The 23,204-nt window shown below is 53.6% G+C and overlaps 1 protein-coding gene across 1 annotated transcript in view; it reads right to left on the reverse strand.

Moving 5' to 3' along the window:
• Positions 1 to 23,204, reverse strand: part of ZBTB17 (zinc finger and BTB domain containing 17) — a 30,507-nt gene that overhangs the window by 2,684 nt on the left and 4,619 nt on the right. Inside the window, exons 3-8 of the mRNA XM_059376303.1 lie at positions 3,463 to 3,669; positions 2,079 to 2,267; positions 1,302 to 1,442; positions 844 to 969; positions 244 to 476; positions 16 to 158 (exon numbers count right to left, since the gene is read on the reverse strand). Coding sequence (XP_059232286.1) covers positions 16 to 158; positions 244 to 476; positions 844 to 969; positions 1,302 to 1,442; positions 2,079 to 2,267; positions 3,463 to 3,667 — 1,037 coding nt within the window. The 5' untranslated portion in view covers positions 3,668 to 3,669. The remainder of the gene's footprint in view (positions 1 to 15; positions 159 to 243; positions 477 to 843; positions 970 to 1,301; positions 1,443 to 2,078; positions 2,268 to 3,462; positions 3,670 to 23,204) is intronic.

A 23,204-nucleotide genomic window follows, 5' to 3' on the forward strand; every position in this document is an offset into this window, starting at 1 on the left:
GGGGGCTCGGCGCACCTGTGGGTCTTCTCGTGGGCCTTGCAGGCGGCCGGGTCCGAGAAGGCCTTGCTGCACTCCCGGCACGAGAAGGGCTTCTCGCCCGTGTGGATGCGGATGTGCCGCTTGAAGTTGCCGGTGTGTGTGAACTCCTTCCCGCAGTCCTGCGGGGCCGGGGACCGGGGCGTCAGGGACCCGCAGTGGGCGGCGGAGGAGGGGGGCGGCGGGGGGGGGGGGGGGGGGCCGCACCTCACACTTGTGGATGACCGAGCCGTAGGCCTTGGACTCCGTGCGGTCGCCGTAGGTGCCGGAGCGCAGGCCCCGGGCCTCGGGGCCCAGCTCGTGGCCCGAGTCCGTGCTGGCCGACTCCTCGCTCTCCTCGGGGGCCTCCCCCTTCTCCAGCGGCGGCCCCTCTTCCTTGACCTCAGCCGCGCCCTCCTCCTCCCGCTCTTTTCCTTTCCTGGCCGGCTCCACCTCCATTTCTGCTGCGAGAAGGGCAGACACTGAGGCCTTGGGAGGGCGAGAACCGGCCTCCACCCGTGGTGCCCTCAGAGCCAGCAAGAGGCAGGGGTCTGGTCTCTGCCGCCCTCTGACCGTGGGCACCCGCTGGGTCCCATCCGCAGACAAGCCCGCTGGGCACCCACCAGGGAGGGTGCTCTGGGCTGCTCAGAGGGGGCCTGTGTCCCCAGGGCTAGCAGAAGCACAGCCGGGTACATCCCTGAGAACCAGAGGCCAGACTCCGGCGCAAAGCTAAAGCGGGACTGACCGTGGGATCCGCTAGAGGGGTCCGGGGGGGACCCAGGGGCACAGGTTGAGGGCCAGCTACTGGGCCGGCCGGAGGCAGGGTACCTTGCTCCGAGCTCTCTGACAACACAGCCTCTGCCTCTGCGGCTGCCATGCTACTGGTCGGGTCGGGCTTGGGCTCCACAGGCGGTGGCTCCCGGGGGGCGTCAGCCTTCTCCGTCTGCTCGGCCCCTGGGTGTGGCGTGGGAACACCGGAGGCGGGATTAGGGCCTGCCATCCAGGGGCTGGAAGGCTCTCCTGGACCAGGTCCCCAGCAGTGGCTGAGGCCCGGGATGGCAGCCCAGCACACCCCAACTCGGGCTGCTTATGCCTCTGCTCTGGCTGGAGCAGGCACCCCGGTGCGAACATGTCACTCTGGGTGACGAGAGCTCCAAGGGAACAGAGGTCAGTGCCGCCTGCCTCCCGACCCCAGGAACCCCCCGAGGAAGCCGCTCGCCACACCAGGGCCCGGGCCGCGGGGAGGGGGTGGGACGGATGGCCGGGCCCTCGGTGCCACAGCTCACCACTGGCCGTGGTCTCGGCCTGGCCACCCCGCTCCTCCTTGGGCTCCCTGCCCAGGCCTGTGGGGGGACCGCTGCCGGCGGGGTCCAGCTCGCTCAGCGTGGAGGCAGCCGCCTTCTCCTCTTTGGCTCTCTTGTCTCCTCCTGGAGATGGAACAGGACAGACCTGCCATTTCCGATCACGTGGCCACCACCTGGAGGGGTGAGGTGGCCCCACACTTGCTCGCTCTTCCAGATCCTCCCTGGGGATACTGCTATGGAGTGGTTCGCCTGTCTGTTCCCGGGGCACCTGCTCCACACACCAGGCTGCTGGCCAGGCCCAGGATCACCAGGCCTGGCCGCCGCTCCTGTGGGGCTCCCACGCTGGTCGGGGACATACCTCACACGCAAAACAATGCCACTCGTCAGAGTCAACACTTAGGAGGGGAGCGGGGTTCTCTGCAAAGGGTGCCATGAGAATCTGGCCATACCCAGTGTCAGGAGGAAGGGCAGAAGAGGGGAGGGGCTGCCGGAGGGGCGACCTCCGTGTGCAGAGGCCTGGGCCAGGCACACCCCCCGGCTCTGTGGGGCAGCAGAGCACAAAGCAAGCAAGCAGGGAAAAGGTGGGGAAGGGAGAGGCAGACGGGCCCCTCTGAAGGCCTTCCCGAGACTCTTACTAGCAGCCCATGGGGCGAGCAAGGCCAGGTAAGGAAACTGAAGCCCAGAGAGAGGAAACAAGAGAGTCAGAGGCAACAGGCCACCCAAAGCCGCCTGCTCAGAAACAGCCACCAATCCTCTTACCTTCCGTGGCCGAGGCCACCGCGCTCTCCCCAGGGCTGGCGTCTGGCTCCACAAGGGACTTGAGGGCATGGCAGGCTGTGATGATGTCCTGCATCTGCAGGAAGCTGGCCACGGCCAGCACATCATCCACGTTCTCCGCGCTCAGGCTCAGCTTGGCTGTGTACATGAACTCCAGCACCTGACCAAGGCCTGCCAAGGACACAGACAGCCATCACGGACCTGCCTCAAGACCTGGCACTGGCAGCTGGCCCAGCCGCCCCACTGGGCAGCAGGACCGGGGGATCTGTGGAAAGCAGAGTGGCAGGCCAGCAGTGCCCCCTCTCTGAAGTACCTCTGAAGTACCCCGACAGAGGGCAGAGGGGGTAACAGCCACCCCGCATGGAGGACAGCAGGTGTGAATGCTCACTTAACACAGAGGAGAGGGGTATGAACGCCCACTCTCCACAGAGACAGTGTGAATGCCTGCCCTGCACAGAGACAGTGTGAACACCCACTCTGCACAGAGACAGTGTGAACCCCTGCTCTGCACAGACAGTGTGAACACCCACTCTGCACAGAGACAGTATGAACGCCCACCCTGCACAAAGACAGACAGTGTGAACACCCGCTCTGCACAGAAGGTGTGAACGGAGGATGAGAGTGTAAACACCCTCCCCGCACAGAGGACAGTGGTGTGAATGCATCCCCTTCCCCAAGGATACTCTCTGCTGCTCAGCCACCACGCACCCCAACTGAAGGACACTCCAACAAGAGGGTATCAGCACTGGCTCTCACGAGGGCTCTGTCACAACTATCCGACCTCCAAGCTAGTCACTGAGACCCGTCTGGGTCTCAATTTCCGTATCTGTAAACTGGGGGAACACCACCTCACCCTAACCTTCTCATGGCAGGTCCTGCCATTCTGGGTTAGGAGCCAAATCCAAGACCAGTTCTCCCTCTCAATCCCCAGGTGTTCCTGACACCCCTCCGAGCTACAGCCATGGCCATCCCCATCATGGTCAGCACAGGGGTAGGGGTGCAGGACGGACTCGACCATGGGAAGGGGTCAGGGGCTGGGAAGAGCGCCCCTGTTCTCTGTCCCTCCTGATGAGCTATACTGGGTACACTCCAGCCCAGAGCTTACCGTGAGTCCTTCCTGTCCGTTCTCCTCTGACCACCTAGGTCCCCATCAAAACAGGCCCCTCGAAGGTGGAAGGAACTCGGTGCCCACACTTTCATGGCCTGGGTGCCCTATGGGAGGCCTGGTGCAGCCCACAGCTCGAAGATGCCCCACCCCCCGGGAGGGCAGGGGCCACATCGGGAATGTCAGGAGGGCCGTGCATGGCACAGATCCGACCACAGCCTCCGAGCCTCCGCCAGCGTGGCCCTGGACCCCACGGGGTACCTGCCGCGTTACTGATGTCCAGGTGTACCACGTCCTTCTGGTCCACAAAGAGCATCTTGAAGTACTCGCTGCAGGCCGCCAGAACTGCCTTATGGGCTTTGAAGTCAACACCGTCCACCACAAAAGTGCAGTCACACAACAGTCCCAGCTGCCGCTGCTGGTTCAGCTGCTCCAAGACGTGCTGGCTGTGCTGGGGAAAATCCATGGCTGCGGAAAGCCGGAGGGCCTTCGTGTTAGCACAGAGAGGACGCCAGCCCTCCTTCAGGCAACCCCCGAACTCCCGGGTGAGAAACGCAACGGAGAATGGGAGAAGGAAAACCATGGAAGGTTGATAACGCCAGATTCCCTCTGCAAGCCAAGGCTGATCAGCGGCTCCTAGATCCCTGGGTTTACTGGCCAGCAAAGTTCCAAAAACCAAAAGCACTGAGGGACCAACACAAAACAGCCAACTTTGTGTCTTGCCAGGTAACAACATTAGAAAGTTGAAAAACACACACAAAACCCTGATGACGGTGACTGTTAAAAAAGAAAAGATGAGGGGCGCCTGGGTGGCTCAGTGGGCTGGAGCCTCTGCCTTCAGCTCAGGTCATGATCCCAGGGTCCTGGGATCGAGCCCTGCATTGGGCTCTCTGCTCAGCGGGGAGCCTGCTTCCCCCCCCCTCTCTCTGCCTGCCTCTCTGCCTACTTGTGATCTCTATCTGATGGATAAATAAAATCTTTAAAACGTGGTCAGTTTAACATCGTTTACAAAAAGAATGCATGACATAATCTTAGGAGGACAGATCTTTCAACTTGATACGTTTGGCTTGATGTAAACCTTTCTATTTTGGATTTTGCCTCATTCTGTCAAGCACAGGTGAGATGTGTGTCTGGGAAGATGTTCCCTCCCATCGTTTCAGGAACTGGCGCTCTCCTGCGGCACCCACAGGGCTCTGGCTCCGGCCCTTGGGGGCAGAGATCTCTCTCTCTCTCTGATCCGCAGGCTCAGGGAACTGCATGACGCTGGGGTCTCCTGTGCCTCCAGTAACCTCTCCAGGGTCCCAGGAGGGAGAGTGAACTCTGGCCCCTGACCCTGAGAGCCACCGGGCTGGCCTGTTTCACTGTCAAAGGCCTCACGTAATGCCTGGAAATCCTACAACTGTCTCAAGTGAAAATGCTCAGAAAAATTCCATGGCCCGGTGCCAAATAATCACAAACCACCACAAGCCATGACTAAATAAGTATCTAAAACAGCTCTCTCCTTCCCAGCAACACACCAGGGTGCAGCTTGGACCAGCATTTTACAGGGAAAACAGCAGGCCCTCGTTCAAGAAAGACCCAGTTTCAAAGTAAAAGCCAACACCCCCACTCCCGGGATGGCACTGCACAGACCCCAACCTGGGGCTAGGCTGGCAGGCCCCGGTCCGGCATCAGAGGCCTGGGTCTGCTCAGAGCTGCCCCAGGCTGCTTCTGGGCAGGTGGGAATGGCACTTTGGGGCTCCCAGCCCCCAGGCTTCTGCAGCCCCTCATGGATTCCCACTGTTCTGTGACATCAGCCTCCTGGGGGTGAGTCACCGTGCGGGAGCCCTGACCACGTATGATGGTCTGGCTGTGATGAGCATCGAGGAAAGCCATGCCTGCCTCCCCCCCCGGGGGGCTTAGGTGGCACTAATCGCTGCAAAGCCTACCCACCCCGTGGTATCTGGAAACTTTTCAAGCAGGGCTAGGTGTTTGCTGAGCGGCGGGGGGGAGGGGGGGCGGTGTCACCTGGCAGGCAGGGCTCCAGGCAGGGAGTGGGGGCATAGGGGTGACAATGGGCTGTGAGCCACATGCCAGCCTCTGTCTGAGCCATGAGTTCAGAGCAGCCGTCGCCGGAGACCCAGAAACGGCCTTTCCCTCCCTCGAGCACCCCCGCCCCAGCGCTCAGCCTCAGTCCCAGCCTCCACACTCCCACGGCTTCTTGGTTCTTCACTCTGGCCCCTCGCCTCCGGGCCCCTCCCCGGAACAAGCAAGTTCCTGTTGTGACCTGAAGGAATGAACGCGAGAATTCTTGGCTGCTCTGTGCCCGAGCTGGTAAACACAAAAACAGAGATGTTTCTGGAGAACATGGAAAAGAACCAATGTCCAGTCCATGGGTTGAAACCCCCAGCAGGCCTGGGTTCCAAAGGCAGTACACACCGGGCAAGGCGTACACGGAATGACAGTGGTGGGCCAAGAGAGGCCGAGTCAGCTCACCCCCGGATCCGCCTTCTCGCCAGGGCCGGGGTGGGGGGGGGGGGGGGGGGGGGGAAGATGTGAGCGCATGTGCACCCGGGCCGCCCCCGAGTCCCTGTCACTGGCCACTCCCTATGTCCCCGGAAGCCCAGGTGCAGAACCCCCTTCCAAAAGCAAGAAAGGGAGAACCACCAGCACCCGGAGGGCCAGATGCTCCCTCAGCTTCAGAACAAGCCCATCCGGCACTTGGCAGCAACCCGGCTCCTCCACCTTCCCCAGCAGCCAACCCGAAAAGAAGGGGGAGGAAGTGTCTCCCAGGTCTAGAAACAATCAGGGAGCGTCCCCCCAACAACCGCACCCCTCCCCCTCCAAGGTACAGAGTTGGTCCAGGCCCTTGGGCGGGAGCCGGTGGAAGGCAGGGAAGGCAGAGCCCTCCAGCTGGAAGGCGATCTGGCCTGCTGTGAAGCGAGCCCCCAGAAGAGACGGACCCCAGAGCGGAAGGGGGCTGCCACAAGCCCTCGAGCTGCTGCGGGAAGGGCACAGAGCTGGCCCTCCTGTGGCTGGACGCGGGGGGGAGCTCTCCTTTCAGAGACCTTGGAGGGGCCAGTAAAGGTCCTGGGAGAATATGGCTGATGGCCGGGTACCCCCTAGACCCTACCCCTGGACAGCAGCAGGTGCCGGCAGGGAACGCTAACCACGTTCTTGCGATGTGAGCTGTGGCCTGGACATGGGTGTAGGGAGCGGAGCCCCCCAAGGCTGCCCCCAAAGCTGTTCCAACGGAGAAACACTTCTAAGGTGCATCTGGTCTGACAAAATCGAAGAAAGAAAAGGAAGCGAGGGGCGCCGGGGTGGCTCAGTGGGTTAAGCGTCTGCCTTCGGCTCAGGACATGGTCCCAGGGTCCTGGGGTCGAGCTCCCTGCTCAGAAGCAAGTCTGCTTCTCCCTCTGCCTCTGTGATCTCTCTTGCTTTCACTTTCTCTCAAATAAATAAATAAAATCTTTTAGAAAATAAAAAGAAAAAAGAAAAGGAAGGGAGAAAACGGGAGAGGGGGAGACAGGAAGCGGCGGAAGACCGGGAAGGGGCAGGAGCGGAACCACGAGGAAGGAAGGAAGGATAAGGCCGCAAACGCAGAGGGGCCTTCAACACAGGTCCCGGGCCCCGTCCCGGCCGTGGAGGCTCCCCGAGTGCTCACAGGGTCCCCCCCAGGCTGTCAGCAGCACTGGGGATGTTATAACCCCCCAACTGGCAGATGGAGCTCAGAGGTCCCCCCAGCTGCCTCCTGCGCTCCCCTCCGCCAGCTGGCCGCCCACTAGAAAGCTCCAGCAGCTCTTTTCTCCCTAAGGCAAGGGGGTGAGCAGGTGAGGGGCCCCCTGCCATGGTCCTCCTGTCAGAGGGGCCGCACCAGAACCGGGAAGTGCCCCACTGCCAGAGCTAGGTGAAACACTAGAAGATCTAGAAGATCTAGAAGATCACGGCAATCCTCCCACCGTCTCCTGTTTCCTTCTCCGCGCCACAGTGAAAGGAACCCACGGTGATCTGGCCAAGCTCAGAGGTGCTCGGGAGGAGGCGAGGGCACCTGCCTGAACCACACAGCTGGACGTGGGGGCCCGCGGGCACTGGGAGCTGCCCACCCCAGTCAGTGCACGCACCCAGGGGCCGCTGCAGCTCAGTAGGACGGACAGCCCCGCCACATAACGTCTGATCAAGTGCGACTCTCCCAGCCCCGCCCCTGCAGCTCAGGGCCTTCACTGGAGCGAAACTAGAGGGGTTCCCTCTGCCTTACTTCGTCCTGCTTTAAGGGTGATCAATGTGGCCTTAAAGCTACTCTAAGACAGAAAACGCAAACAGAACAAAACCACGGGGCCCACCAAGCCCAAAGCCCTCAGGTTAGATGCAGAAAACGAAGCCCCAAACTGGCACATGACTTGTCCATTCCAGAAATGGCCCGACCTTCCAGAAGCTCTCCACTGCACTCCTCACTCCTGCCCTGCGCCACTTCCCACGATGCTGCTGGCTGCTCAGCGCTGATCCCTGACGAAGGGGCCAACGTCTGGCGTCAGAGCTGTCTGGCCGGACACAAAGCCCTGGCCTGCCTCACAAGGAATCCGTCTGGGAACAGAAAAGCGAGGGACCTGGAGAAGCCTGCAGTGTGAACTAAGCAACGTGAACACGGACGGCCACCGACAAGTCCCCCCATCCTGCACACCTGCTAGGAGATCCCGGCTGGATCTGGGCGGCTCTGACCGACCAGAGCCAAGGACTCGGTGCCAGCTCCAGGCCTGGCCCTTAAGAGGGCTGCAGACTCCGTGCGGCTCTCCTGCAACCCAGCCACCCCACCGCAGGGATGCCCAGGCTCTCCTGTTGGGGCCCTGGAGGAGACGCCACAGGCACAGGCCACATGATGAACTCTGAGGCCCTACTGGACAGTGGCGTGCGAGGCGCTTTCCTGGACCTTCCAGCCCAATTACTAGCTGAATGCTGTCATACGAGTGACCCCAACACCTCGTGGAACAAAAGAAACTGCCCAGTCAACCCACAAAATTGGGAGAATAAACTGCTGGTGGTTTAAGTCACGAAGTTTTGAGACAGTTGCTCACAGCAAGAGAGAACGAATACGGATGGTAAAGTTGTAAAGAAAAGGCGATGAGTAACAAAACGTCCAGGACGATGGTTCTGTGTAGATGGGAGACAGGTAGGAGACGGGAGGAAGGGGGAGGAGGGGGGAGGGAGGAGGAGGAGGGGGGACGGGGGAGGAGGGGTCCTCCGAGACATTGGGAGTGCTCTATTTCTTGTCCTAGATACACCTAGATTTATTATTGATAACTTACTTATTATTTAAATTAAATTTAAAAATAAATATTAATAAATTAATAATATTTATTATTAAATTTAAATTAAACATATACATTTCATATACTTTTGTAGGGCAACATGCTTCAAAAGCTGACAAAAGTTGACAAAATTTTGAATAAGAAAAAAGTGAGGAACAGGTGCCAACCTCAACCTTGCCGAGACGGGGCTGTGCAGAAGCCCGCTTGCCACCGCTCGCACTGGGGCTGCGCTGGGGCCCAGGCCTCATGTTTCAGGGTCACTGAGTCGGGGGCAGGGGCACTGGCCTGGGGAAACACAACCCGTCCCACCCATGCTTCAGTTCCAGAACACCTGCAAGCACACGATGACATAAGGAAGGGCTCCCCTTGGGTGGTGAAATCCCAGACCCCACAGCCCCGCTCCCAGTAACTATGAAATGGCATTTACGGGAGTCTCTTCAACACGGCCAACAACAGGGGGCACGCGCAGCACCACAGATCACCTAAAATCTAAGAACACGGGTACTCTGCTGTCAGGCTCTGCTCTGAGTGCAGAGGCGGCAGAGCCCCTGGGGTCAACCTGGGGAGGACCCCGGGCCCCAGCTGGGCCACGCATCAGCAGTGGATCGCCAGCAAAGCCCCTCCTCCAGCAAAATGGGGCCAATGGGACCGCCTCCCAGGTGTGGCACAAGCTTCGGTTTGCCACCGTAAGCACAGAGCCTGCACCGAGCCTGACTGGTGGTAAACATTCCTCAAACTACTGTTAGCAGGAAGCAGAGATGCAAATTATAGCTTTATTTTTAGGCCGAAGACCATATCAGATGGTTTCTACATATCCTTTCCTGCTGGGTACCTTGGGTAACTATTTAGTGACTTGACCTTGTTAAGACGCTGTAATCATAACCCATTATTCTTTCTAAAAGCAATCTGGAAAAAATCCCAGAGCCCAATTAACGTTAAGAGAGGGAGGGAGGGAAAGCAGGGGCGCTGGGCAAGAACCATTCAGAGCAATTTTCTCTGTCGGGGAAGCACTTTATATCGAACAACTGTTCTGTTAAACCCCAAGGGCGCTCCCGGGGGAAGGCCAGAGCGCCTGCCCAGAGCTCTCAGTGGGTCCGCAGAGCATGGCCCCATCTCAGAGTCACAGGGGCATCTGTCTAACATGAAAGATTACCCAGGTTATTAGCAAGCACTACACGGCATTCAGGGTTTCCAAACTGCCACACAGAGGGAAGCCATTAAGCCAGAAAACAACCAGCCCAGCGCAAGGAGCTGCTGATTTGACAAACACAAGAAGTCCCTGGCTCCCCGAACACCGCTGCGCCCAACTACAGGCCTGGGCAGGACACAGCCGCCTCACGTCCAGGGGCAAGGGACAGGGATCACCACTCTGCTTCCAGATACCTGGCATTCCAGATTTTCTGGAAACACAGGTGGTTCCCATCTCCAGCTTAGCACATACAAACTCAGGCCAAGCAAATGCAAGTGTGGTTAAGCCTTGCAACCGGGACACGTACTGGCCCAACCCACCATCCACCCCGTGTGACACCCTCTCCCTTGTCAGAGCAACACCGCAGAGGCAAGTACCAACAACCAGCCCTTCTGGCACTGTTCTCGTGGCCCTGCAAATACAGCTTTTATATTAAGCTCATGTTTCTCAAACTTTTTTTTTTTAAGATTTTATTTATTTGACAAAGGGAGCACAAGCAGAAGGAGTGGGAGAGGGAGAAGCAGGCTTCCCGCCAAGCGGGGAGCCCAATGCAGAGCTCGATCTCAGGATCCTGGGACCATGATCTGAGCTGAAGGCAGACGCTTAATGACTAAGTCACCCAGGAGCCCCTGTTTCTCAAACTTCTAACATCACTTTCCCCTTTAGGGTAAATACACAAACTCATTCAGCCCTTCCCAACAGCCCTAGATTCTGATACTTGATCCTCTACTGGGTAATGGCTCCACTCTGAAAATCACTGCTACCTCCCACATAACCCCACCAGCCAAGATTCAGCTGTATTTCCTGTGAAGCTTGTACTACCAAAAAAATATGGATTTTTAAACACCTAAAAATTGTACCTAAATATAAAACTAGGGATGCTTGGGTGGCTCAGTTGGCTGAGTGACTGCCTTTGGCTCAGGTCAGACCCCAAGGTCCTGAGATAGAGTCCGGCATCAGACTCTACTGATTGGGGAGCCTTCTTCTCCCTCTGCCTGCTGCTCCCCCTGCCAGTGCGCGCTCTCTAACAAATAAATACAATCTGTAAAACTAATAATAAATAAGTATAAAATTTAAAAATTTTTAATTATTTATTTATTTGACAGACAGATCACAAGTAGGCAGAGAGGCAGTCAGAGAGAGGAGGAAGCAGGCTCCCTGCTGAGCAGAGAGCCCGATGCGGGGCTCGATCCCAGGACCCTGGGATTATGACCTGAGCAGAAAGCAGAGACTTTAACCCACTGAGCCACCCAGGCACCCCTAAATTGTTTTTTAAAAAGATTTTATTTATTTGACACAGACAGACATAGCGAGAGAGGGAACACAAGCAGGGGGAGTGGGAGAGGGAGGAGCAGTCTCCCCACCAAGCAGGGAACCCGATGCAGGGCCATCCCAGGACGCCCAATGACTGAGCCACCCAGGAGCCCCTAAAATTAAATTGTAATACTGCCTTTGCTTTTCTAATTGTACAACGACCATGACCTCTAACAGGTAACCACACTTCTGAAGAGGGAATGGCCATCCCCTTCCCTGACACCCGATGAACCCCCACTGCTGACTGGGAACGGGGCTGACTGGGAAGGCTGGCCGGTGCTGAGGAAAGGGCGGTCCCCTCTCCCCGCGCCAGTTCAGGACCCATTATGCCAGGACTTGCTATGGGGACTCTAAACTCTTGACAGAGGGTAAATTAAGGGCCTTGCTTCCACAAAGACAAACTCAGAATATGTGGGACTTGGTGGCATCTGCTCCGTCTCCCAGCACCCCGCCCTCCACCCCCCCCGCCCCCCCGTGCTCCGGGACCTGGCCTGAAAGGAGGCCCGTATGTTGCCCCGCCTGCCCTGTCAGGTTCAATAAACTCACTGCTGGGGTGGGACTGCTGACTAACTGGCTCCTCACAGTCAAGGTCGCTGACAGTACCTACCCCACAACCTTGCTCTCACAGGGCTGTAAATCAAGTCCGGCAACAGGCCTGGCGAGTGGTGATTCCTGGCCTTTCTGAGTGCAACTAACTCAAGGTCAAATATTCTGCGGATCTTCATGAAATAATCATTGTACTTTGAGTGCTTGTTAACTGAGAAACTAAAGGGCAAGACCACCATGGAAGAAAGCATTTCCATTCCACTAATCACAACGGCATCTATCCGTACTTGAGAAGTAACGAGAATGAGAAATGTCCTCCAATATACAGAAGATCTGTGGGGTCAGACAGCTGGGCAGGGACTCCTAATCATCACCGTCCCCTCTCAGGGTCAGTGGGCCCTAAATCAGGAAACAGACACACGGAAAAGGCAAAAGTACTTCCCAAACGCTGAATGAACGTCTCCCCTGTGCCGGTTGTAGGTCTAACTAGAGCTACGAGCGTCGTGAGGAAGACAGGTCATAAGTATAATACATAAGCTCACAGACTAGGCGCTGTGAAGAACGTGAAACAAAGTGTGAAGTCAAGAGGCAGAGGCTATTTAATATTTCAGAAAACAGTCAAGGAAGGCCTCTCGGAGGAGGTGACACTGAAGCAAGGACCTGAATGAAGAGCAAGCCATGCCACCATAAGCCCAGGGGCCATTGCAGGCACCGAGAAGAGCAAATGCAAAGGCCGTGGGGCTGGCGTGACCTTGACAAAGGGGCTGGCCTGCCTGGAGAGGAGGAAGCCAGCAGGAGAATGAGAAGAGTCAGCACCAGCGGCTGAGATCTGCCGGGGTCTTAGAGGCAAGTCGGCCTCTGGAGTCTTCCAAGTATGCTGCGGTGCCCTGGCAGACTGGGTGCAGAGGAGCGATGGCCGGCGGGCAGGAGGGCGTAGAGGGACACTGGGGGAGGGGCAGGGATGGAGGCCCCGCGCTGGGGTGCACGTGGTCAGAGCCGGAAGCTGCTCGGGAGAGCCAACAGTGAGCTGATCAAGCGGAGGCATGTCATGAGAAAAGGAGTTGAGGACAACACTAAATTGTTGGCCTGAGAAACTGGCTGAGCACAGGCGCCGTTTGCTGAAGTGAGGAATGATGGCGGGCGACGGGAGGGCAGGGCGCACAAGAGTTCTGCGGGGCCAACACAGCTGAGACGTCTCCAGGGCTGGTGGATGAGGTCACAAGATGGACCGAGGTCCCCACGGGAGCAAACACTGGACCCAGAAGAGGAAACAAGAGCACCCAGGGGCTCGGTCGGTGGTTCTGGCTCAGGTCACGAGACGGAGCCGCACGTCGGGCTCTGCACTGAGCATGGAGCCTATTTAAGATTCTCTCTCTCCGTCTTCCCTAACCCCTTCCCGGCCTCTCAAAAAAAAGAAAGAAAGAAAGAAAGAAAACGAAGAAGAAGAGGAAACACCAAAAGACTCCGATCCAAGGACACGCATGTGAATCATCGGGGCTCCAGTCTTAGCCAGGCGGCCTCAGGCAAGCTTCTCCAAGTTCGAGACCGCTCACCCGTTCAGCAGGAAACCACCACACACGCCAGAACTGGGATGACCGAAACAACAGGAAGTACTGCACGAATCCTGGCAGAAGTGGAATCACACATTACTTGTCTACCAGAAGTCTGACGGACACACAGGCAATCAAAACGGGAAAAAAAATGAACTAAAACAAACCAGGTTATCCTAAGTGCACCCCCTTTACTCGTGAATCCACGGCCCCTCTTCACAGCAGGTGGAGAAAAAAGGAGGAAGCCACAGTCTGGTCCAAAGTGACCACAGCCCTCGGACTTTGTTCCCGTCTGGCTCCAAACGTCTGCTGTGAGGCCTTTGTTACTGTGTCACTCGGGGCAGAAAGCCTGGGGAGAGTCGCCCATTGAAGTTAAATATGGCTAGACTCAGGGGGCGCAGCTGCACATCTGGTGGGCTACAGGACGGAGCCTGGTGGACACTGCGGAGCGCTGCCTGAGGCCGGTGCCCTGCTGGGAGCCCCAGCTCCCCCAGCAACAAGGCCAGCTCTGCCTAAGTGCACCCCCGGCCAGGACCTGCCACTGGGGAGCAAGTCCCAGATGCTGTCAGCACCTTCTGATGACTTCTGAGGGGGTGCCACCCCCAGGAAGATAGGGCACCTAGCCGCATCTAATAAGACGCAGGAACAAGGGTGAGAAGGATGTTCAGAGGAGGGTAGCATAAGCCTCGGGGCGTGCCTGAGGGAAGACGGTGTGTGAGCGTGGAGACCCGGTGGAGGGAGGAACACGTGGGGAGACACGGGGCGGAGCCGGGCACGCAGGGCCACGCCCACACGCCAGGACCCAGCGCTCACCTCCCCCCATGTGCCCCACCCCACACACCCCACACATGCTGGGAGCCTGGGCAGGGACTTGGGCAGGAGAGGGCCATGGTTAGGCTCACATTTCAGGAAAGTCACTCCGGCCGCATCAGTATGGAGAACAGACTGGAAGGGGAAGGATCAGAAGCAGAAAAAGTAAGTTAGAAAGTCCCACGGTGCTAGACCCTTGGGATGTGAAAAGGGGACAATGTCACCCCCAGCTGGCACCGGGAGGGTTTGGCTGGTGGCGCAGGATCTGCCGCACGCTCACACGACCCATTCGGAGCAGCTGTGCTAACGGCCCAGCAACTAAATATGATAATATCCTTTGAAAATTCTAAGTACCTCTTCTTGGAGTGGCTCAAAGTCCCTTAACAACAAACAGTACCCGACCGTTCCCAGGGGAAGCTGGGCCAGGTGGTTTGTCCGAAACCATAAACCCAAGCCATGAAACCCTAGCTCATAAGCAAACAAAAAGTTCATGTCTCTGGACATACAAGAGATGGGGGGGGCGGTGGGGCTCAGAGAAGCAGGGCAAGCACAGGAATTCATGCATACCATTTCTGCATTTTGTTTTACCACTTATAAATGTTAGCTATTCAAGAAACTAAGTGAAAAAAAAGGAAGGGAAGAAAGAGAGAAAGAAACTGTCCCCAAAGTCAGAGCTTATTCATTTCTATTTATTATAAAACCTTGAAGACATTTTCTACAAGACCTGATGACTCAAAACTTCTCAACAGGAAAAAATTTCTCAGAAGGGAAATGGAAAATTATGGTAATTTGCACAAAGAATGTGTCACCAGAGAAATGTTCATGAGCAGAAATTCCTTACGGGGACAAAACTGAAAATCCCCTAGACGAGCAGCTGGCAGCCTCTGCCAGCCCCAGCCGAGCCGCTCGGATGTAGTGAGCGATGAGGCACGTGTGTGAGCGCGCACACGCGCGCGCGCACACACACACACACACGCGGTTCTGCACGCAGCCCCAGGGAGCTGACAAGATCCTGGACCCAGTTACCTCTGCTGCCTTGGCATCAAACCAAAGCCAGTCGAGCACCTTGCACAAGAGGATATAACCCTCTGCACCTCACTTTCCCCGCTGTAAAATGGGGGTGATGACACCCGTTCCCACCGCATAAAGCAGCCATGGCCACCATCACTCCTGTTTGTCACGTGTGAAGCCACACTAGGGATACTGGTGAGCCGTAGACAACAGGGGAACTGAATGCTGGAACCCCTGCCCTTTTAAAAATGGGCGGTGAAATCTTATCAGTCCCCCAAGACAAATGAAGCTTTAGCCTAAAAGCAGACCAGGCAAAGGCCTGCCAATGGCAATGCTGACTCTACTCAGGGGTAACCGAAACACAAGACAGAGGTGCTCAGCCTGGAGGGCAAAAGCCTCCTGCTTCCTACAAGATTGAGGACTGGCTGTTTGGAGGTGAATGTGTCTGGACTTGAAGGCAGCACACGCGTTTCACATGGCTGACTTTGACTGGCCTTGCTTCCTCCCCAGGATGGGTGACTGCTAAGTCCCCTCCCTTCCAGGGAAGACATAGTAAGTGTTAAATAAACGATTTCATTAACATGATCGCCAGATTGCAAATGCGCGCATCTGAAGTAAAATAGATCCCATGCGCCTGACGATAAAAACGACACCTTCACCCAGCACACTTTTTCTTTGAAGACTCCCTGTACTGGAAACTCTGAACAGGACCGACACAGAATGTGTATCTATACAGACGGAGGATGTATACAGCAGAAGCCAACGTGAAATTGTATACTGACTACCCCTGATAGGATTAAACTGAAAAATATTTAGTGAGACTTGACTGGGGAAAACTAAATGAGTGCAAGGGTATTTCGGAGGAGTATTTGGGGGGAGCGCACAAACTCACGTTAGGTCTGGGTAAAGAGCAGTCAGGGACGCAATATCTCAACTTCCCAGCATCTTTAAAAACTGCTGGGCTCCTCAACTCCAGCGGCTGCAGTGCAGCTCTAGAACAGTCCCTGGACAGGAGCCCTGGGAGTTAAGATTAAGGAAGCTCAGGGCCCCGGCTTGCCCTTGCCCTTGAGCGAACAGTGCTGGCCGGCCTCCAGCCCCTCACATCCCCTCCACCTGCAACAGCCGTGAATCAGCAAAGAAGCCGGAAGCCTTTGAACGGACCACTTGCCTCCCTGGCGGGTTTTCAGCCAGTGACTTTGAAGTGAGAGCGTCTGAGGGAAACTTGGAACGCACCCCCAACTGCTGCCCAGCTCCCGATTCCCAGTCCGAACGCAGGTAGCCTGAGAGAGAGACAGAAACAGAGACAGAGACAGAAAGAGGGACAGATGGATACACAGACGTATAGTGGGCCAGAGACGGAAAGAGTGCGTGCATGGACTGACTGTAAGGCATGCAGACCAGCCCCCAGGGACTCCTTGGTGGGACCCCAGGGAGGAAGGCTTGGAACCTGAGCTTAATTCTTAGTATGAAAGGCTGGTCAGAAATCTAAATGGGGCACCTGGGTGGCTCAGTGGGTTAAAGCCTCTGACTTCCGCTCAGGCCATGATCCCAGGGTCCTCGGATCGAGCCCCACATCGGGCTCTCTGCTCAGCAGGGAGCCTGCTTCCCCCTCTCTCTCTGCCTGCCTCTCTTTGTGATCTCTCTTTCTGTGTCAAATAAATAAATAAAAATCTTAAAAAAAAAAAAAAAGAAATCTAAATGATCTTCCTCTCTCCGTCCTTCCCTCCCTCCCCCTCCTCCTCCTTTCCTAAGTCATCTCCACACCCAACACTGAGCTCACGCGCACAACCCCGAGAACCCCGAATCAGGAATCACACGCGCCCCCCGACTGAGCCAGCCAGGCGCCTCTCCTTGCTCTGTTTCATTCATATGACCCTCATGGTCCCACCTTCCCAAAAGTTAATACAAATTTGGCGTGAATATTTATAGCCTATGTTGTAAATAAGGGTTAGTGGTCTGGCTATACAAAAGGCTCCTCGCACAAACAACCATGAAAAGAGATGTCCCCAGAAGAGCTTGCACTCGGAGGCACCTGGCCGGCTCAGTCAGTGGAGCGCGTGACTCCTGATCTCGGGGTCGTGCGTTTGAGCCCCATGTTGGGGGTAGGGAACACTTAAAAAAATAAAACCTTAAAAAAAAAAAAAAGAAAAGAAAAGAAGTTTGTACACAAAAGTTCGTGACAGTGTTACTCGTAATAGTCAAAGGTAGAAAGAACCCAAACGTCCATGTACTGACAAATGGGTAAATAAAACGTGATCTGTCCATGCAAGGGGATTCTGGGACATAAAAAAGTAATGACACATGCTACAACACTAATGAGCCCTGAAAACACTGTGCTAAATGAAGCCAGCCGAAAGACCACACGTTACATGATTCCATTTGCATGAAATGCTCAGAACAGACAAATCCTAAGGACAGAAAGCAACTGTCGAGAGCTGACAGAGATGGAGGGGGGAGTGACTGCAGATGGGTGGTGGGTTTCTTTCTGAGATAATGACAATGCCTTGAAAATAGTGGTGAGAACTGCACAACTCTGGGAATATGCCGCAAGCCATTTAACTGTACACTTTAAATGGGTGACTTGTGCACAACGTGAATATCTCAACAAAGCTGTTACAAACAATTAGTAAGAAAAAAAATCTCCCAACAGCAAAATGAGTCAAAGAAATGAAGAAGCAGTTCATAAAAGAAACATCAGTGGTCAATATATTCTGTATGGGAAAAAGATGTTCAGCCTGACTAATAAAAAAATATAAAGTGGGGCTCCTGGCTGGCTCAGTGGGTTAAGCCTCTGCCTTTGGCTCAGGTCATGATTTCAGGGTCCCGGATTTGAGGCCTGCATCGGGCTCTCTGCTCAGCGGGGAGCCTGCTCCCCAACCCCACCCCCGCTTTCTGCCTACTTGTGATCTCTTTCTCTCTGTCAAATAAATAAATAAAATCTTTTTTTAAAAAAAGAAAAGAAGTACAAGATACCACTTCCAGGATCAAACTGGCAAAAATCTAAAAGACAGTTTCCACCCTGGGCCAGGGCGTGTTCAATGAAATGGTACCTTTGTCTAGACGGCAGCCTGCCCACAGGAGGCAAAGTTGAATTCATTTGTTCGCTGGGTAAAAGCTAATGCTTGGATGTTGGTAACTGATCCGAGAACCCACAGTGCAGATGCTATGGTTTCCCAGTCTGATTGGGGATTTCACCCAGCTGGAGGGAAACTGGGAGTCCTGGGAAAGGGCTGTGGGTAGGGCTGTGGGGCTGCGTGGCTGCGCCCAGAGAAAACACAGCCTTGCTAATACGTAAGTGCCACCCTGTGAAGCAGCGGGAGGTTACAGAAATCAGAGGCTCTTTGTTTCCGAAGAGGTAATGGGAATGGCTGCCGGGGCTGCCTGCAAAGGGTTGCAGGCTACAGGCTACTTCATCCATCCCAGCAGTGATCCTGTGGAAAGGCTCCCCAACAGCCCCCAGCTGGCAGATAAGCCAATCAAGCTTAAAGGGGTTGTCAGCAGACCTAGGTAGCACTGACACACCAGATTCAAGGCCACGTCCAGATACTCTAAAAGATAAGAACTTTCCACTTCAGAAAAAGACAAAAATTTCCATAGACAAATAGACAGACATGGAATACTAGGCTCTACAGATCCTTAGCTTGTCCCCAAAGGGCAAATTCTCTTTCATTAATTGGCACTTACCCACACCTTCTCCTTATACTAATAAGGTTACAAAACATCTCATAAAAGCCCTAAGTGGACATCACTAAGTCTTCATTCAAATCTGTTTCCAGATGAAACACAAAATTAAGACTCAGAAACATCTTGATTTTCTGGAGGCATGGCACAGCAGGTACCCAAGCCAAGTCTCAGAGCAAACATCTACAAAGGCTGAAGAGGACTTGTGAGACAGCTTTTAAAATGCACCAAAGAACTGGCAAGTCAGTAAGGAACACTGAGGGGTCAAACAAAGTCAAGCAGAGGCTGGAGTATGGAGAGCAAGTGAAGCTTTGAGGGTGGGCGTCAAAGCCATCTGCAGGACAGAGCAAGCAGGGGTTCCCTCTCCCTCCCAAGGGCAGAGGTCTTATGGGAGTGCCCTCCAGAATAAAGCTGGGGCCACAGAGAGTTACAAGTCAGTGGGGAAAAAAAAAAAAAAAAAAAAAAAAGACTGCACAGAAAACTGTCTATATGAAATCTTGGCATCAAATGGGAGGAGGGTAAAATCCCTAGATGGCCCCCAAACAGATGAGAGCCCAAATTCACACATCATAATGATTAAGTCAGGCAGATACACTTCAGGCAGATAAAAAATGATGCCAGAATGAAAGTATTAAATGCAAAAAGGGATGAGATCTAGTCAATAATAAATGAGTAAATCTAAACAATACTGAGCTAATGATGTCTTCTAAAATTTTAAAAAGAACTAAAATACCCACCTACAGAATAAAAGGAAGGAGTGATGGGAATTAAAGTGTGCTAAGATCCTTAACTGAGAGGAGGGTGTGAGAGACTAAAGTTAGACTTTGGTAAGTTATATAAACTAAGAGATATACCATGTTCATGGAAGGTTCAATATCCTAAGAATGTTAATTCTATCCAAATTGATGTGGAGTAAGATGAAAGCAATGCTAATAAAAGACTGCAACAATTTTTATGGAATTTGACAAGCACAATCTAAAGTGAAGATAGGGCGCCCGGGTGGCTCAGTCCTTAAGCTCAGGTCATGATCCCAGGGTCCTAAGATCAAGCCCCACATCAGACTCCCTGCTGGGCAGGAGGTCTGCTTCTCCCTCTCCCACTCCCCTTGTTTGTGTTCCCTCTCTTGCTGTGTCTCTCTCTGTCAAATAAATAAATTCTTAAAATAAAATGAAGATGGAAGAGCAAAGGGCCAAGACCTTACCAGATGCCAAGAAACTGTTACATAAAAATTTAGTCATTAAGTCAGTGTGATATCAGGACAGAGATAGAGAACAAATGGTAAAGAGCTCAGGAACAGATCCACACATTTGTGGACACTCACTATATTATAATGGTTACTGGTGACATACACAGATCCACAAGAAAGGGATGCATTTTTTCAATAAATAGTACTAGGACAATTTGGTACACTTACTAAAAAAACAGAATGAGCTCCTTACCTCATAATACACACAAAAATAATCTTAAATGGGCTGAAAACCTTAATGTAAAACACAAAATCACAAAATGTTTGGAAGACAATACTTAGGGGATTACCTTTATAAACTTGAAGTAGAGATGAAGTTCTTCAAAAGGAACGTAAAGCACTAACCATAAAAGAAAAACAGTGATGAACCTTAAAATTCAGAATTTGTTTAAAAAAAAAAAAAAAAAAACCTCCAGTGAAAATACTAGCCATAAAATGGAAACAGGGAGTTAAAGCACATATAACTAATGAAGGATTTGTATACAAAATAAAAACCAAAAACAAACGAGAAGTCTATATACAAGAAAAAGACAACGGGAAAGGAAGCTGAACAAAAGATTTAAGCAGCTGTTTCACAGAAGCTGAAGCCTGAGTGACCAATAAGTATATGAAAAGATGCTTAGCCCACTAATAATCATGAAAATGCAAATCAAAACCACATGAGATATCACTCCCATCAGACTGCTAAAAATTTTCAAGTCAAGTAAAACCAGAGTTGGGAGGATGTGAAACAAGCAGAATTGTCAGTTCAACTGTGAACTGGGGAAAGCATTCTGGAAACAGTCAGGCATTATTTGGTCGAGCTGAAGCTCGACCCAAATGTGACCCACTCCTGGGTCCACACCCTGCAGACGTGGCATGTGCGTTCCAGAAACGTCCATAGCATCACTGTCTCAGCAAATACCGAAAACAATCTAAACGTCCGTAAGCAAGAGAAAGGACAAATAAATTCTCTTGCAATGGGACATATCCGTCTGAGAAAGCCAAGTGCAACTATGGGCACCATGGATTACCCTCCAGAACACACGCCAAGCCAACCACATAAGACACCAAAGGAAACAACGCCATTATGTTAAGTTCAATGGCACGCACAATGAGACAATACATTGTTTGGGAATACGAACACACATGGTCAAACTTTACAGAAAGGCAAGTCAGTGATAAAAGCAAAACTCCAATGACCTGGGGGTGAGACGACCAGGATCAGGGAGGGGGCGTCCAAAGCTAATGGTAACATTCTTACTTGTAAACTGACTGCTGGGCACATGGGTTTCCTTGTATCTTTATTCTTTATACTGTGCATGTTCCTTTGTATCTACTCAATATTTAACAACTTACAAAATTAAACAATGTTCTTTCTGACTTGAAACAATGTTTGGAAGCATGAACTTGGGCAGCGTAGTTACAGTGAACCAGGAAAGTCCGTGACCGGGCCCACGCCGCCCTGGGACTACCGGAATGAGAAGGGCTTCACCCACCAGGCTTCGGAGCCGGTGGAGACACAGCTTCCCGCTGGGCGGCAGCGCCTCCCATTCGGGACAGGAAGGTGGCCTCTTGGTTGAACAGTTCCAGCATGGGAAGTGGTGTGGGTGGGGTGGGGAGACGGGCTCCACGGCCAGGGCTCTTAGGATAAGAAGCTCGGTGCTTTTCTTTCTTTTTTGGTTTGTTTTTTTCCCAGTTTTACTGAGAAATAATTGACACACATCACTGTGTCCGCTGAAGGTGAACTTGGATGGTTTGAATTCCCATGTGCTGTGAGATGATGACCGCGGCAGGTTCAGGCCATTTCTCATAGGGACACAGAAAGGAAAAGAAAACATATTTTTTGTGATGAGGGCTCGCAGCATTTACTCTCTCGACAACCCGCCTGGATGTCCCGCAGTGTCAGCTCTCCTCACCAAGTCCTCTGGCAGGTTTCTGATGCTACAACAAGACTCACCACATCTGCTTTCTGGCCAGTCCCGCCCGCCCTCAGCTGGAACTCCCCCTCCGAGCTCTGCCTGCAGCCGGCTGTGTAGACAGGAGTGAGCAACTCTCCATTCTAAACAGACCTTTGGCTTTCTTCCTTTGAAGCTCAAGGCTTCAGTCTCCAGTTCCCCACCAGTAGGCCTGATTCCCTGAGCCCAAGCCCTGGATTCCTGTAGAAGCGGTGGTGATGACATGAGGGAGTAGCCCTTGGACTTGAGGTCAAGCTGCTGCTGGCCCCAGCACCTCTGAGAAGGCCAGGCCCCCGTGCTGACACTCAATACACATGCCTGCAGACAACCCAGAAACCCCTCAGTGCTGAAAGGCTTCCTCTTTGACCTTTATTATTTCAGTCATCTAGAAACTGACGGGCAAAAGGAGATAATAGTCTCGAAGACAACATGTTTTGGGCACACAATGTATTTGAAGTTTTTCATTTTCTCTCGGGCTGGGTCCCTCCCTTTTGTGGTGCCACCCTGCCGAGACACGATGTCTGGGAGTCTAGGTCCCTTCTCACCACCACCCGGGCACCACCCTTTGAGGAATTCCGGGAAAGAGTGAGCCTCCTAGTCTTTTACACAGCAAACTGGCCACACCCCGAAGCCCCGCCCACAACCGCTGCCCTCAGACCCACAGGGGCTCCGCCCATGCAACCTAATCAAACCATGTGACTCCTTAAAAACGGTCTTCCCAGGACAACACAGGGACAGACCGATGGACAGAAGAGCTTTGGAAGGACCCGCAGATACTACTAACAGCTATCTGGGAGGGGAACTGCGTCAGGCACAGAAGCCAAGCGTTGTTTTTTTTTTAAAGATTCATTTATTTACATGAGAGAGAGAGAATGAGTCGGGAGGGCAGGGGGCAAAGGAACAGGGAGAGAGAATCTCAAGCCGACTCTGCACTGAGCGCTGGGCCTGATGGGCTTGAACCCACGACCCTGAGATTACGACTTGAGTGGAAACCAAGAGTCACACGTTTAACCAGCGGTGCCACCCGATGCCCCTCCACGCTGCATTCTTCAGAACCTCCTGATTTGTGCACCTTGTGCATATCCCTCTACCAAACATTCTTCTTCTTCCTCTGCAAACTTTCTTGCTTGACCCTCTCAAGGGTCCTTTTCTCCTAACACCTAACACCAGTCACCAATGATGGGTCAAGGGCTCCAATAAGCACTTTTTCAAAAAAGATTTTATTTATTGGGGCACCTGGGTGGCTCAGTGGGTTAAAGCCTCTGCCTTCGGCTCAGGTCAATAAAATCTTGGGAGAGAAAAAAAAGGTTTTATTTATTTATTTGACAGACAAAGATCACAAGTAGGCAGAGAGGCAGGTGGAGAGAGAGGAGGAAGCAGGCTCCCCACAGAGCAGAGAGCCCGACGCGAGGCTCGATCCCAGGACTCGGGGAT

This window comes from Mustela nigripes, chromosome 14 (assembly GCF_022355385.1).
Source record: "Mustela nigripes isolate SB6536 chromosome 14, MUSNIG.SB6536, whole genome shotgun sequence".
NCBI lineage: Eukaryota > Metazoa > Chordata > Mammalia > Carnivora > Mustelidae > Mustela > Mustela nigripes.